The sequence below is a fragment of the Athene noctua genome, chromosome 4 (genome assembly GCF_965140245.1).
Source record: "Athene noctua chromosome 4, bAthNoc1.hap1.1, whole genome shotgun sequence".
NCBI lineage: Eukaryota > Metazoa > Chordata > Aves > Strigiformes > Strigidae > Athene > Athene noctua.
Genome location: NC_134040.1, coordinates 67000518 through 67017825, shown reverse-complemented (window position 1 = coordinate 67017825; position 17308 = coordinate 67000518). Strand labels below are relative to the sequence as shown.

The following is a 17308-nucleotide window of genomic DNA, read 5'->3' as shown; positions in this document are numbered from 1 at the left end:
ACTCAGGCCTGACTCCCGGCTCTTGTTCTCATCCACACAGCGTGCCAGGCTTTCTAACAGGGGCACACTGTTGTTGCAGCCGTAGTGTGAAGCGGCATGGAAAGCAAGTCTGAAGTAACAAACAGAACAAACCAAAACAGCCCCCATCCCAACTTCATAGAACAAAGTCTGGTTTTGGGGTTTTTTTCTGGCTTTTGGGTTTGTTGGGTTTTTTTTTAAGACAGATCAGTTCTATGGTTTAGTTCAGAGCAGAGCCTCACAAACAGTTTTCTTGGCACAACTGAGAAGACACACACCACAGGAGCATGAACAAGAACAAGTGGGAATAGTTTAAATGCCAAAGACTGTCTCATAAAACCAGAATACCAGCTCATCACAGCAGCCCTGTATCTTGAGTTCTCTCTCCTGCAGTCACAGGTACTTGGACTTTTTGTTAACGTTCCTTGCATGGCAACAACCTGAGGACATCTTACATCTAAGATTTATGTTTAATCTCCATTTGAAATGTGTACTGTACCAGTGTGTGTGACGCCCGGATGTTTTGAATGTGTGGAAGCAGTAAGTAGGCATTTGCTAGCTGCACTCTAGGTTCTTCTGGAGAAGGCATCAGAGTTCCCATTCCAAAAACCTGGTGTTAAAAAATAAGGTCATTGCATCCACATCTAGTATTTTGGTTATCACAGTAACATACAAAACTCTTTTGCTAATAATAACAATCTTCCCAAGACACAGATTGGTTTTTCACATTAGATTCTTTTAAAAGACAATTTATAAAGTTCCAGTGTGGAAAGTAACTATACACATACATGGTACTTCAGCATCTTCACTCAATCAGTCACTACTACAAAAACAAAACAAAGTACTCACAGCACAGCATCAGATTATCTCAAACAGAAAGTATCTAAACTCTCTTATTATTCTTCAGACAATTACAATACACATATCACCATTTGGCAGTGCCGTAATTTTTGGAAAAACGTCATTACTAGTGAAACTGCATACTGAATGTAACGATTTTGCCTTAAAATTTGAGTAATTGTTGACAATTTTTTTTGAAGTCTGCAGTTTTCAGAGCACTGTAAGATTTGCAAGTTGAATGTTTTTACTGCATTCATATTCCTCTTGATCAAGATTAGTTTATGACAATGAGATGCAAGATAATGAGGGGGGAATCCTTAGAGGTTAAGAAAAAAATGCCTTGGGGTTTTTCACTTGTATGCAAAGATTTATTTTTTTAAATAGAAAAAACCCATGGTTTGAGTAAGAGGATGATGTAATTCATTCTATGTTCACTGAAGATCTCTGAGTACAGATAGAAAATATCAGATCAAAGGGAATATGCTTTTTTTTTATGGAGGCATTTACAAAGTACGTTTTAATATAATGGTACCTCTTCTCCATTTGGGTGAATCTTCCGTACATACTCTTGCATAAATGCATTAGAAATATCATAAATGTTTCAAGGTTTTTGGGCTCTCGAGAGCACTGTAACTGTGCAGCAACCACTCAAGTTAATTCTGATTTTGAAACTCAAACCTAATGCAAGCTGAAATCATGGGCAGCTACTTCCTCTGTTTCAGGTGGCTGGTGAAACTGTCCATGAAAACCAGTTGATTACTGATTTTAGCAGCAGTCCAACAGGAGACAAACTGATTTTTTGGTAGCACTGACAACTGCTTCCCCACAACTTGTTCATAAAAAACCCTGGCTGAGCTGACCAGGCAATAAATCAGGGGGTCAGGAGTGAGCGCAAGGAGATGAGAGAAGTCAAAAAGAAAAGGTCAATCACTCTATAATGCACTCTTCCCTCATCCTTGATGAAAAATTCCTGCAAACTGTGGTACTACCTCTAATAAATACTAGATAAATGCAACACACGTATTAGAAAACAGGTATTTCAACTGAACTCACCTACGCTTCAGTTTAAGGAAGTATCAAAGTGTGGGAATGGAATAGCTGGATGGTTGATTAAAGCTAGCATTGTTTTTAAATCACTGAATTCAGGATTAGATTTTTCTTTAACAAATTAATAAAAGCAAGTAATTTGGAGTATATAATGTCCCTTATAAAAATAAAAAAAGTTTAAGACTTGCTTGAATTCACTAATTAATCAGGAAATAGATGGCTTTAATGCACAACCATTGCTCTGACTTTCACATTTTAACGGCCTAAACCTCTCACCCTGTGCTACACCCCGAATGTGTTTACATAAAATCTTGCAGAGTAGCTGAAAACCACCTAAAATATTTCCTAAGTAGGCTTTTCATGACAAATGCATTCCAGCACAGTGCAGTCTAGACTGCAGTATTATATGAAACCAACTAGCAGTGACAGGACCATGATCTTCTAAGTATACATATATAAATACACTTAGTTTTACTACCACAAGTAGCCACTAACAGTAGTAATTTTAACCATATATATGATCGTGAGACTAGCAAGATCTGGTAAAAAGGGATGAATTGTAAACGTTACCCTGCCGGATTTGTATCAGGAATTCAATGAACTTTGAAAGTCTCTAAGTTCAAAATGTATGAAAATCACTTTTTTAAACACAAGTAAATCCAAATCTCAAGCTAAAAATAAAAGTAGTTACCTGATATGAAAGTACTCCATGAGATGAGGTATTTATAAATAAGGAGCTTTCAATACTGCCTTCTTCTGTTGGCAGGAAGAGTACTCTGAAAGAAATTTTTCCCATCGCTGGAATTACCTGCAGAGACCACAAAGAAGCTTGCTTGCTTGGTGCTGGTGATCACAACACCCACCATTCAGTCACATGGCCCAACAGACATTTCCACATGTACCCCCCATCTGTAGATCCCACTAAGCAGAACCTCAGAACGGAGGAGTTTCATCTGTCCACAACTCTCAACTCTTACTATGGAGAAGAACTGAGACCACACAGCAACTTGCCGTAATTATGGCTGGAGTTTCTTGACTAGCTTGGGCCTTATCAGTCAATACTCCTTTTTGCACAAGAAATTAATCATGCAGCACCGACAGCCTCTGCATGCACAAAAATGCTGCCCCGCGTATAGATACCTATTCCAAAGTGAATCAATATCCCCTGTGATATATAGTCAAATGAGTCAAAGCTGAACTTGGGCAACAACTTTAGTAATGAAATAAGTCTAACTGAAAGAATAATGACATTTCTGTCTGCACAGTAATACCCATTCAGTCATAGTAAAAACACAAGTCAAATGAAAGCAAAATAAAAACCCTTTGCACATCAGCAGAGGATAAAACCTGGGCTTCATCAAACTGAAGTCATAGCGATTCATTCTTAACTTGTGTTATATTGTTATACCTCATTTAAAAAAAAAATCAGAGTTAAAATAATGGTCTCAGATTATAAGGCAGTTTTGCTCATAATTGCAATACAAAATGCATAAAACATTTCACTGCAGGTTTTTGTTGAGGAATATGCAAGACTATTCAAAAGCCTGAAAATTCAAGGTTGTAAAACACCCACACGCCTGTGGATTACTGCATAATACTGCATAGAGCAGAATGAGATTTAAGCAGCCTCTTTAACACGGAAAAATTCTTCTCTTTCTCTGTTACTGTAAAACACATTTCCTACTGTAGGTTTTGGATGTCTTCTCCCTTACCAGTCCAAGTAGAAGTGAGAAAAAAAAATTCTAGCAAAACAGAAAAAAAGTTGGAGGTCCTACAAAAAAGCATGAAGAGAAAACACAGAATGAAAAGCTTAGGCCAAAGGAAGCACGAAGGCTTGGCACCTGGCCATTACATAGTTTCCAAAAGTACATCAACACTCACCCGGCTATGAGCAGGAGACACATGAAACTGTCTAGTAGCTGTAAACACTGAATTCACTACAACTTCTCTATCTCTACTAGGGTTGTAGGCATGCAGCATTTTAGCTCTGGGTAATCCCAGTAACCTAAAGGGGGGGGGGGGAGAGGGAAAGAGAAAGAAATTATTCACTTTATAAGCACAAGCAATGCACAAAAAAGCAACAAACACAAATCACTAAAACATGTTGATATGCAACAATTTCCTAGTTGTAATCAGTCCTTGAAAAACAGTATAGAAAGACAAAGAAGTAACACTGAGATGTGAGAGGTGCGCTTAGCCAAAACTCATTTCAGTCACCATGAGTTTAAAAAAAACCCCAGCTCTTATGAGGCACAAAGTTTTGAAAATAAAAAAGTTTAAATAAACAAAGTCTTGTTTTATCAGCTAAAGCAACGATTCTCTTAAGGCTTTTCCTTTAGCTAATACATCCTAAACCCCAGCATCTTATACATTCATTCTGTACATTTTGTTCTGTGAAACATTCCTTTAACTCACAAGGGGACTGTCTTTCTTTTCAGTTAAATGACAATCAGCCTTTGGCCTATCAGTAACAATAATTTTTGAAGTTTTCTTAGAGGAGAACTAAAAAAATAAAATCTCAAGTATTCTACCAGTATGTTTTGCCTGGAACTTTCTGGAATTAATTTTCAGAAGTTAAAGGAAGCAACAAGCTCCCCCTCCACTAGGAAGGCAATTTTTCAAGAAATTAACAACCAGCATGAAGCACTGATTTGACACCGATCCAGAATCACCTGAAATGTACCCAGAATGTGTGTGATTCCCTATTCCTTTTTCCTCCTTCCTAGAACTATGTTGATTTTACTTTACAGAAAGTATTACAAGGCAAGAAACACAGTTCCAACTCTGTGGCAATTACTTACTATTTCTCTTTCTTTCAGAGGATAGCACAATCTCAGCTAATACTCTTTACCCAAAGTAGTTGCCCCAGTGTAGTTGCTTCTCTGTGCTTTGTTATTAGTCAAAATAATAAAAATGTAAAATACTCACTGCATTCCAAAATGCAGAACTGATGGGTGAAAATGTAAGGCCTTCCCATTTGGAGGCATCTTTGCTGAGAAGCTGAAAAATAAAGGGAAAAGAAGTAACAATATTTACAGGGCATGATGCTACACACTGAAGGGAAGGAAGATATGTTACAGGCTCTGACTCTTTATATTCTAAATACACTTTATTTCCAAATCCTTTCATCCATTCCTCTTGCTGCCATAACACAGACCTTTTAAGAAGGTTTCCATACAACAGCACATGCTGGAAAGCTCATGCCAATGAAAGTGCAGTTTGAGAAGTATCCCATTTTAGAGGCAATGCTGGCTTGGACATATCCCCTCAGTCATGCTGATACACCTCTTTATGGGACTAGGCAGTGAACTACAGAGGGAAAACAACCTAAGAGAGTCCTGGGGAATTAAAATTACGTCAGCATAGAGCAGATCCCCAGTCTCATCAATTCGACAGTCACACAAGCACTAGTAGGAGCACACCTGACAGATGCAGAGGTAGATGAGTAAACAGCAGCTTGTGCAAAAGCCAACATCAAAAGAAATGTTTGTCTCGCTGTGGCTTTAATGCAAAAGCCAACTCATTTATTATATGCAAAAGAGAGTGAGAAATAATGTGAAACACACACATCATCATCTTTCCTTTGCCCTAGGAAAAATCACAATAAAGTTCCCATCAGTTCTAGCACATTTTTAGCTTATTTCAACATGAGTTGATGCACTACAACGTAGACAGAAATCCCAGGATATTTTCACCACCTTCTCAATTAAAACATGTCCTCCACAAGTCCCAACAACCACAGCAGTAAAAAACAAACCCAGTACTTGTTCATTACATCTACGTACCCAGTGCTACACTGTTAAATGTCTGCAGTCTGCATGTCACATATCCAGAACCAGTTTCATCTTTACTGGATGATGCTAATAAGTATCCTAGCAAGGATGAGTCTGAGAAAGGAGAGATGGACTGTGGTCTCATTAGTTACCCAGCTGTTTTGCATAATGTGTGGTAGTACAGTTAATTGGTCCCCAATTTTAAAATGTAGTTCCGTAACATTATGCCTTTAGTATATTACAGTACCTACACAACTCTGTTGTTATATTCCAAACCAATAAAGACATCATAATTTATTACCAGTCAGGAAAAATCAGGTTTATTATTATGAAAACCCACAACTTCTGTGAAAATATTTCTCATAAAAGGGAGCAAACTCCCTTGCTGCTGTAGCAGGAGGAATGCAATACATCCAGGTCGCATTTCTAGGGAGATACTAGAAAATAACAAAAGAACAGATGGTGTAGAACTACAAAGTCTGGGTGAATGACAGCCTCCTTCCAACCACCTTATCTCTGCCCCAGACAACTCTTGCTCCATTACTAGAAACACCACAGCAATTGGCACCTTCTTCCCCTTTCAAAAGTCAGCCTCAGAGATGTACTCAGAAGGAAAGTCTGAGTACTGTTGCTGTAAACACACACAAATTACAATTACTACTACAGTGAAAGCCCTAGACATTTGGGGGAAGGCACATTTCTTAAGGGTCCTCAGGTGCTTTTTTATATGCACACACATACATAGCAAGGTAACAGTGAAGCCAGTGGTTTATGCACTACAGTATCACCTTGAATCCTACCAACTGCTTAAGTTTCTAGCATCTTACAGGTACTGCTTGAAATACCTTTTCACACCAGAAAAACCTTTGCTGAGAAGGACAAGAAGCTGTGTGCCCTCGCTGTGCCAATTCGTGTAACTGGCAGTGGCTCTCCAAGACTTACGAATCTTTCTTCTGGGGACCTCTAGCAGCATTAGCTCTTTACCTCTCAACCCTTGCTCTCTGCAATAGGTACCCAAGGCGCTGGGTGCAAATGCAGCTGTGGATGCAGGAGACTGCATTTCATTTGATTTGGGTGAACAAGGCCATGCTGTAGCACTGGTTCTTAAAAACGCACTGTATTACTGTTCAGATAACAACTACAGCTAACTCTACTAGTCAGAAAATGGGAAAAGCCCTGTGAGAGCAGCAGCAATCACAGGATTGCAGGGCTGCCATCCCATTCTTTCTGGTGAAGGCAGCCTGGACCTGGGAGGGCTGAAGCTAAGCCTCAGCTAACCAACTCCGCAGGCTCTGAGCTGACTCCCAAGCATGGATGTAACTTCAGAGCATCCGTGCACACTCTCCCTAGCAGCACCAGGAACGGGACCGTGGTTACAAGACATCCATCTTCTACTCTGCACCCCACAAAAGCTGCTGAATTGCTCCAAGCCCCAGTCCGGCTCCAAAAGCACAACAGTCACATTCCTACAGTGCTGTGCTCATGACCCTGCCTGCTGGCCAGCTCAAAGGCATCTGCACTGCTTATCAGCCACCCCAAAAGCAGTGCCAAAAAATAACTTGAGACCTGAGTTTATTCAATAACAGGACTAGTGGAAGGAAATCTGCCACTGCTTGGGGGTTCCCCCCCTGCCCAAGGGAGAAGATGACAAGTTGGAATAGCTGGAACAGGCAGGGGATCATTCTGCCCATTGCACCTGAACAACCGGGACGCATTTTAAAGCTCACCACTACAGAAAGGGACAGCCCATCTGCATTAGAAGTGTACTTCTCCAGTGTTACCACAAGTCTTTTAAAGCCAGCTGGAAGCTGGCAGAACACCCTTCTGCATCCCCACGCTCCAAACACAATTCAACACATTCATATCTCTGCAGGGAATCTGACATGGAAATAAATGTCAAAGCCAATTTATTAAGACATTTAGAAGTTTAAGTCACTTTTTAAAACAAAACATTTACTTTTTGGATTTATTTTTTTTTTCCAAGAGCCTCATCTCACTAATAGATTCACCTCAAATTATGCCAAAAATTTCTCTTTGGCTGCAGACATCATCTCCAAAAAAGTACATGGGTCATTTCATGAGAATGTTACAGGCCTGGGAAAGACACACAAATATCAGCCTAAGAATGGAAGTCTTGAAACAGCAGATGTGGAGAAACAGTCCTCTTCGTAACAGAAAAAGCCTGGTTTTCAACTACTCTAATTGCTTTTACAATCAGCTAACATCATATTAAGTATGCTGTCCAACAAAGCCACACTCAATGGTATCTCTGTTTTTTCAGGCAGACTAATTGAACACCAACTTCTGAATGGTAAATTTTGATACAGCAGGTCAATTCCAACATTCCTGGGGACATTTTTAAGCGCAAGTGAACAGAACCAGAGGGAAACAGGAAAAAGAAACAGGAGGAAAGGGAATTCCTGGCAACTACTTTGAATACTTAGTAGTAATTGCCTTTGTATCAAAAAAATAGTTTAACTGGCCCCATTATCACTTGCCAGCCCAACAATTAATGCCCTTCCTCCTCTTCATCCTCACAATATATTTAAAAAGCTGACACCCTGGCCCATCCATCTCCAGGAAAAAAAGAGTAAGAACAGCTGAAACACTGGGGAGGCAAGGGGGCAAAGGGAGGCTCCACACAGTCACCCAGGGCAGGGGGAAGATGGGAGGCAGACTCTGGGGAGAAGGAGAGGATAAGCCCATGCAGCCCATAGCTTCAGCCTGCTCCAGCTCATCACAGCAACTCACTGAAAACACCCAGCAGAGAGAGACAAATCCTGAGCACACCCACAACTCCCAGCACCAGGGATGCTTGCTGGGGAGAAGGGGCAATGTGGAGCAGACAAAAAGGGGCTACGGGGTAAGATGAGGTAAGGAAGTGGGGTGACACCAAGGGGAGAAGAGCAGGATGCAAGAACCCCAGATCACCTGTGCAAGCAGTGCAATGTGTTGCCTTAGAGCAGCAGGTTTGGTTTGGGCTTGCTAACAAAGCAAGAGCTGTAAAAGCTTAAGCAGTCATATGCCCTCCAGTGAGATCTGTAGGGAAAAGGGCATCAGAGGAACATGGAGAAGTTCCAGCCTTTTACATTTCCTGCTCCGGCAAAGAACATTTTGGTGTCCTGTTGATGTGGGATTAACAAAAGGGGATGCTAATACAGGGACACTCACTTCACGCATGCTGAGTGTGCTGTTAAATACATAGCTGAAACTGCTTTGCCCTGGCTTCTTTCAGTTCTTTACTCTCTGATGTAATTAGTAAAATCAGGTAAACAACAGGTCAGTATCATTTTTATATATTTATTTACAGCCCCCAAACCTCATCTGTTTATGCAATGTTCCAAATAAGCAAAGACCTTTTTATTTCCCCCAAAGTGCAATAGAAAAAGATCTTTCTTCATAACAGCATTATGCATACTTCAGTGGCCAAAATCACAAGTATTTCTCCTAAAAGTCAAAAAAAAGGCCAAATCTACTCTGAATAAATTGCTGGGGTTTGTGCTGGGTTTTTTTGTGCCTTTTTTTTAAAAAAAACCCACAAAACTTCAAAACTGAGTTAGTTCATTTAATTATATATATAATAAACACTCAGCAATCAGCAGAATAAGATGCATATGAGCGGAACCAAAGGGAAGCTTCCTAGAAGGTTTATATCCCCGTGTCCCTTTTTCTTCTATCAGCTCCTTTAAGTCTTCCTTGTATCTTTTATTTCTCTAATGGATTACTTTAGATTATTTTAGGATGCATATTATCTGATGATTCACAGAGCAACATCTGTAGTTGAGAATAATCGCAACTGCTACTTGGTGCCCTTTCTTTGTCTTTCCTTTTTGTGCCCTTTGTTCACAGCAAAAGAAGAAAAAGCAAATCAGGGGAAGGCATTTTATTGTCAGGTCTTTATGGTTGCAGGGTTTTCTTGGAAGCAGCTGGCAAAAAGGACTGGATTCTTTAACATACAAGTGGTCCTTTTAAAGTGAATCTGCTTAGGCAGTACCATTTTCTTTTTAATTATATTGATAAAAGTAAAATTTGACTTATGTTTGGCATTTTGGATCTTCACCTGTTCAGTGCAGGAATATTAACAAAACCACGGGATGAGGTTCTGAGATACAAAAGCATGTATGTGTTGTATAGGACAGCACACTTTTTATATGTAAACTGAAACAGAGAAATGAAATTAAAAACCTTCATTTACTGACTAATTTTAGATTCATTCCTCTATACTACACCTGATAAATAAAAAGTAGACTAAGAAAATGAGTCTCGCATGTACAGACAACTAAACCCAAATACTTTTAATAGTTCTTATTGCAGCTGATGGAAAGAAATTATTTTGACAAATGAAAATTGTTAATTAAGAGGAAATTAACATAGATACAGAAACAGATCCCAGGAGCAGCTGAACCAAAGTCTTCTGCAGAGCTGATACAAAGCTTTGGTTTGTCACATCACCTAGTCCCTCTCTTCTCCCGACCTCCCATTTACTAAAGGCAGTATATGCACCAAGCAGTAGTTATGAATGTTAAACTGCACCTCCTGGAAGACAGAGAGCAGCTTTAAAAGAGGTGATAAAATTGTTTGGAAATACAAAATTAAAACTTTTGCTTACCATTAAAGTAACTCTGCCAAACCCACAAACAGGTACATTATTAAATTATGCTTTTTTGTAACCAAACTTAATTCTTCTTCTAGAAACAGAAAAGAGTCATCAGAAAGCAGGTTTACCCTGCAACAATACCGCTCACAAGCAAGCCATATGTGCAGCAACTGGGGAAACACAGCTCTCCATGGCTTCAGCCTTGCCATGCTTGACACCTCACCTCTGGAGACTTAGAGGACTTCAGAGGCCCCATACCTACATAACAAGACTCAGGAGATTACACATGAACCAGTCTGTGGATTTTTTGAAGAAAAAAACACCCAGCAGGTAGAAGAACAAAAATGTGAATTTTAAACACTAGAAACCTAGAAGGCAAAACACTCTGGTATTTTTAGCACCGCATTGTTTAGGGAAGAGAGGGAGGACTGACTCACTGCTGCTGAATGATTGGGGATTGGCAACGCATCCTTAGGAATTCACTTACTTGCTTTACCAGAGAGCTACGCTGCTTCTGGAAGAAGAGTGGTCATCCTTCTCTAAACTACATTACATACGCATCAGGGATTGAATCCTACACTGTGGAAATCAGGAAAGGCCAAAACAGTGTTATTCATCAAATAATATGTGTGTATGCATGCCTGCTACTTTGCGTGTTTTGCCTACAGGAAAATAGGAAAGGGGAGCTAAACCAAAATAAACCAGTGAAATGGGTGAGACAAGCTCTCTAAAGACAAACCTCATGACTGATGGCCAAAGTCATGATTTAATGGGGCAGACAGGTTAGCAATCTTTTTTTTTTTTTTAACTTATGAAGTTGACAAAGCAGCATATAGCAAAGGTCTGCTCACCAAAGTTTCAACAGGCTGATACTTAGTTTATTTTAAACAGTACTGAGATAAAGAGGTATGTAAGCAACTCTCCATTACTTCCATTCAACCCCTTGTGCATCGCTCTCCCTCAGCAACTGCAAGCAGCCTCCTCAGCTCCTCTTCTCCAGCCCTGATATTTCTGCTGCCGTTAGTTGCCTTTCTGGGTAACCTTCTCTCCTCTTGCTGTCTGTGCTCCCTCATATAAAATTCTGCAATAATGTTCATACAAACCCTTCACATAATAGTTACCTAAGCCAGCATTGCTTCAGTTTTATTTATTACAAAACTATAACAAAATTGCAATGATTAAACTCACAGTATAGTGCTTAGAAAGTTGCATTTCTCAACAGGATGTAAATAGAAGGACAGAGATAAAAAACCCAGCTTTTCTCCCTACTCTCACACCCAAACAGTCTCCTTGAAAAATGTCCAAGTAAGTTAAATGTGAACCACAATAAAAGTCGTAATAAGAGTCATGAAGAAACTGGCTAAGATGATGAGCAGTGAGGCACGAAGTGCCATAGCAAGCATCCTGGTGAAAAGGCTTTCTTCTCCAGATGTGCCTGTGGTTTGTATTTCAGCAGCAGCAGCACAATAAAGTGTGTTTAACAGAATGGAATTATTCCCTAGTTCTCAACTTCTGAAATAACTGAAATCTGTACTAAATTAAGAAACTAATCCACAATGACTTGAATTCATTTGAAATTGTTTCCTGAAACACCATCTTTCAAAATCCTTTAGCCACCCAGATTTCAAGCAACAGCAAATGCTCTCTAGAGATGGTCCAGAGGGAACCTGTATTTTTAATGCATCTAAGACAGACAGTCTGCTTGACCTGAGGGAAAAAAAAAAGCAGACATTATAAAAATCAAAAGGTACATAAGAAACCTAGAAACCCCCAACCACAGACCGAGGAGACCAGTAATTGGATTATCAGTGAACTGGGCATGCAAATCAAGCATCCATCTGGCCTAAACTGAACCTGCAGCCACTTGTGGACACCAAAAAAACCCAAAAAGGAGTCTTGTTTAGGCTAGGTTGAGAAATACCTAAGTTACTTGTTTTGGACAAGTGTACAGAGCCCACTAGTTCAAAATCCACATCAAACATTTTCCTCTGAAGCATCTCTACCACTGCCAGCAAATCCCAAATATCCTGGCAAGCAGAATATCCATCTTCATTTTCCTTTTTGCTTCACAAGAATTCTAAAAATTACCTGTTCATTTTGCAATATTTCATAAGATTTCTAAGTACTTCAGACAGTAACTTCTCTGAAATGAAACCTTTAGTTTGCCCTTTTTTTAAGCCTCTTTACAATTTAACTTTTTTTATGTAGTCAGCAATCTGCTGTTAAACTGTTAAAATTGGAGAAACAATAAAGTTTACTCTTTTTTTTAGTTCTTTCCAAAACAAACTAAGAGTCACTTGCCTAATACAAACACCCACTTTTGGTTGCACCAGGAGCTTTGGCTTTCTTGACATTTTATCTTGAATTACCAGGTGCTAGACTGCTGGGGTTATGAGAAAATACTGCATTTCATGTCCTTATAAAGAATGCTTCTGGCCTATGAGTAAGTGAAATAAAAACACAAATCCCAAAGGCACACAAAGCAGCTCATGATATATTTTTTTTTCCTTTTTAAACCTCAAAGTTTTTTAGCCAAATACACTTTTTTTTGAGTAATTTGCTTACCCTGTAGTTCCCAAACCTTCAAAAAAACCCCTCCAACAACCCTTTGAATTGCCTGAATAACCCAGGTTTCATTCTTCAAAAACTGAAGCTACCATCCCAAATCATTTCCGAGATGTTAACTTTTGCCTATCTTGATTAACAAGCGTTAAGAAAGGCAGTCAAACCTGAAAGCACCCCGGTCTACTTCATACATGTAAATAAATGGCTGCTTTTTGAAGGACACTGCTCAACTCTCACAACTCAAAATCACTTCAAGAGGAGCTATGAGACTCCACACCTCTGAAAGATCACACTGTTTATCCAAGCTCTTGCCCAGAACTGAAAATGAAACATTTTCAAGTCGAGATGTGCTGCTCATAGCCTTTTTCACACACTTTGAAAACGTCAAGTCTAAAGAAAGTGTGCATGGTGAAGTACCTCGAGAAAAGGCGTTCTCTGTGTCAGTATGCTGCCTTCTCCAGCTAAAAGCAAAGCACTAACTGCAAGCCTTGTGCTGAAATGCCAGGAAATTTAAATGACTGTTCCCTACCCAGTTTTCAGAGCATTTTACTGAAAGCAGTCAAATTTCACAGCATGGCCATGTGAAAGAGGTAGGATAAAAGAACCTTAAGTCAGAAGATAAGACCATAAAACCCACCTCTCTTGTACCTAAGAAAAGCACACTTATTCTATTACGTTATTATTAGATAAAGTTTTTAATTCTATCCTTGCAACACCAAACCATAGCAGCAGATTTTAGCAGCAATTGCTGGTTTTTAAGCATAGTCCTGTACTAATATAACTAGGAATCTAACAAAACAGACAGATATTCCAGAAGAAACAAATAACAATTCTATCACACCTGTCTCAACTAAATTATTTCCCTTTAAAAATAACAATGAACTTGTTTTCTGTTGCTGCAAAGTGTCTACACAAAATTCGCAGTATAGAAGGAAGAGATCCAAGTGAAAACACCTCTGTTCCTTTTTAATGTATCAATTGCAATTCTGTTTTTACTGGTTAAAATAAAAATTCATTTCACGAAGCACACACAATTTTACTCAAAAAATCTCCCCAAGATGAAGAGCAAAGGGCCAATTTCTGTCAATTTAGCAGCAGCCTTCAAGTGTTTCACTTTCACATGTCAGGGCGCAGTAGTATTTCTCTGGTTTGGGGAGTCTGGCTCCTGCCTTGAGAGAAGGGGGGAGACACTTGACAGGAAGCACAGTGGGGCTGCAAAGCTCATGGCAATAGGAAGTTACATTCTTGTCAAGTATCATTGCACCCAACCATTTCCTTTTTATACTTACAGCCACAGCAAAACACTTCCATCTTGACAGAAACTATTTTAAGACAGAACAGTGCAGCAAAATGCATGAAAGAGTTCTGTGGTCACTTCATAAGCTTGACCTGCTTAATAATTAAGAGTGATAATCTTCCTACAGCAATTAAGAGTGATAATCTTCCTATCTGGAAGGAACTGCCTTTTGGCTGTTTCTGCATTGACTCAAGCCCTTTAGCTTCTTTATATAATGAAAGAGTAAGCCTGTAGAACAGCTATGGCACAGATTTGCTTAGGGGATCTTAACAGCCCAGAGGAAACCATTACATTGAACCCACTAAGTACCCTTTCACCCCTCTGAAATATAAAGAACATTAGCTAAAAAGGAAGCTAAGCAAATACAAGAAGACTCAGACCTAGGACTTAAAGTAGTAATAATAATTTCTACTTTTAGTTTATCCTTTGGTCTGGACAATGCACCTGACACCATCTGCCCTGAAAAGAAGCCATAGAAAGTCACTAAATTTACATCTCAAAGCTAAAAAATCCAAGTTTGACACAGTAGTGGAAAATACCAGCTTGGACTTTGCATTTCTTTTTTTTTGGGAATTTCAGCCTATATCTTTAAAAACAGAGCATAATTTTTGAGCATCAACCTTTAAGCACTCCTTCTTTAAGCCAGTATATGAAGACAGACAATCAAAATAGGTTCAGTATGGAAATCTGTACAAGTTAGAGACAGTACTTTACCACTTAGCTTGAAATGCTACAAATGAAGAAAAGTATTAGGCAGTAAATTATTTTACAAACTGGTAAGACACTGGGGAAGTCCCCCTCAAAAACTTAAATACACACCTCTTTCAAAATCCTCTTAGCAAGCATTTGCTTCAGTAACCAAGACCAGCACCAGATTTGCTTGAGCACCAAGAGCAGCTTTCTCAGTGCCATGTTTCAGCCTTACAAGGAGACTGTTGCCACTATTGATTGCCAGGGTTCTTAAAAGCTTAATTCTCTCCTCTAACAGATGAAACTTTATACAAGACCTTCTGAAGCATGTGCAAAGTACCCAGAATTTAATCTACATATACTAGCTTTCAAAGAATACCTAGTTCTTCCATGTCATTGAACATCATTTTCACAAGCCATAATATATGACTGCAAAAATATGACACAAACAAGAAATATAAAGATAAGGAGCGAGTCTACACTTTTCTTAAAGGTACTGTGAGCCCAGTACACAGGGTGAAGTTGTGGTTTCACAGTTGTCCTGTGTAGAGCAGGGGAACAAAGCTGCTCTCCCACACCCCAGGGGCCACTACCTAAGGAGGAAAAAGTTAAAGATAAGTCAGTAACCAAATAGCAACACCAAAAAAGCAGCTTCAGCTCAAAATCAACACCTCCATCTTCACAGGAGCATCACTCTCTTGTTCTCATTTGCCACTCCTCCCAGTTGAGATGTACTATATCCTCTTTAGTTCCCCTCCAAATCTTTCGGTGTCACTTGACAACACTTTTTGTTCTGGTGCAGTAACCTGTTTGACCTAGGACATTTTACAGATGTGATGCATAATATTATTTGTTAGACAGGACATGTACTTTTTCCAGAAAAATAGAGAACTTTTTTCTTATTAAGAACCTTTTAAAATTACAATGGTGATAATAAAATGTGAACAAATAATAAGTAGTCTGCAATTTTTAACTGATTGCACTGTGCATTTTCATCTTCATCTATACATTTCAATAGTCTAGTCACATCTACCTACTCTTAAAGTAAAAGCTTTTCTTTTCCAACTCCCCACACAAAATTCTGGTCCTGCTTCCAAGTACATCCCCTCCTGCAGGCAGAAAAAGAAGAGGGGAATCCTCCGCAGCATCAGATCATTTCCATCTTCTCACCTAAAACCAGTAAACCCCCACCGTGGCAGGACACCACAAGGACAGCCTGCCAAATTCCCCCAGCTGCCCCTTTTGAAAAAAGCAGCTTGCTGCACTCTCCTGTCTTCTGTCACTTGGCACTCTGGGTCATGGTATGCAACATGAAAAGACAGATCCATGATTTAGTGCTATTAATAAAAGGAAGAACACTCACAGTGGATTTGTGACCTACTCCCTAAGTACTACTGTATATTTATACTTCATTAGATTATGTTGTTAAAGAAATCAGATACAAAAAAAATTATAGCAGAAAATTCAAACTGGCAGAAATTCTGGCATTACCAGGATTAGTAGTTAACAACATTTATTGAAGAAATTACCAGGTCCTTACAAAACATCTGGGATCTGTTGAAAACAATGCACAGCATATGCTCTGAGCCAATTTCTTCTGACATACAAAATGCTGCAACCTTCTGCTATTAAGCGAAGCAGAACCATATGAAACACACCCCATTTCACAGATTTATTAACAAAATGTCTACCACCAAAAAACCTCAGGTATGTCACAGCTGGCATGTTAACCTCTAGAGCTCTGATTTCCAACAAGGGGCACTTTGAGCCAAGGGGTTAATACTTGTTTCCTTCCACAGGACAGCTGGTGGGGGAAGGAAGAGGAGAAAAATGAGCTGAAAAAAATAGCAGGAAGTCAACTTTTGATTATATTGTATCAGTTTAAAAAAAGTACCTGTCATCAGTACTATATTAAGACTTCACCTCCCCTAGATTCTTGCATTTCCTCCTTTATTTCAAAGTTAAGAAGCCAACTGAAGTTCACCAACTTGAAATTTTCACCTGTGAAACTAAGGGCAAAGAATCAGTAATGCTATTTTTAGTTTCTTAACAAGCCTCAAACCAGAGGTCTATTTCCACTGCAAGAAAGGATGCACTTTGCTTCTGCATGCTCCACACCTTAACCTATTTGACACAAAGTTTCTCAAGCTGCCCACTGCTCCTTCCTCTGAAAGATAAGCAAATAAATGTCACAGTTCCACATGGGAACCTGCTGGGCCCTGCACAAAGTCCCTCTGAAGCCAGTGGGGCTTCTCATGGGCAGAAAGGCAGCTGGGGCAGGCCAAGGAGCAGGACCAGTGTGGAGGAGCTTTGCTCCTTCTTACAGGTGCATCTGAAAGTACAGACATATGTGTGACCTAAGTGCATGAAAGCAAGCTTGGCAAACGCCTTCAACCTCTGAACAGGCTTCTTCATGTCGCTTCACGGCAATATTTTACACTGAAAAAGGAGCAGTGAGACTTTGCAAGGCAGATCTCCAAT

At 39.5% G+C, this 17308-nt stretch overlaps 1 protein-coding gene across 4 annotated transcripts in view; it reads right to left on the bottom strand.

Moving 5' to 3' along the window:
* Positions 1–17308, bottom strand: part of TMEM131L (transmembrane 131 like) — an 82170-nt gene that overhangs the window by 43108 nt on the left and 21754 nt on the right. For all 4 annotated transcript variants that reach the window (XM_074905648.1, XM_074905651.1, XM_074905650.1 and 1 more), the window contains exons 4-7: positions 4834–4905; positions 3787–3910; positions 2597–2713; positions 518–628 (exon numbers count right to left, since the gene is read on the bottom strand). In XM_074905648.1, the coding sequence (XP_074761749.1) occupies positions 518–628; positions 2597–2713; positions 3787–3910; positions 4834–4905 (424 nt within the window). The remainder of the gene's footprint in view (positions 1–517; positions 629–2596; positions 2714–3786; positions 3911–4833; positions 4906–17308) is intronic.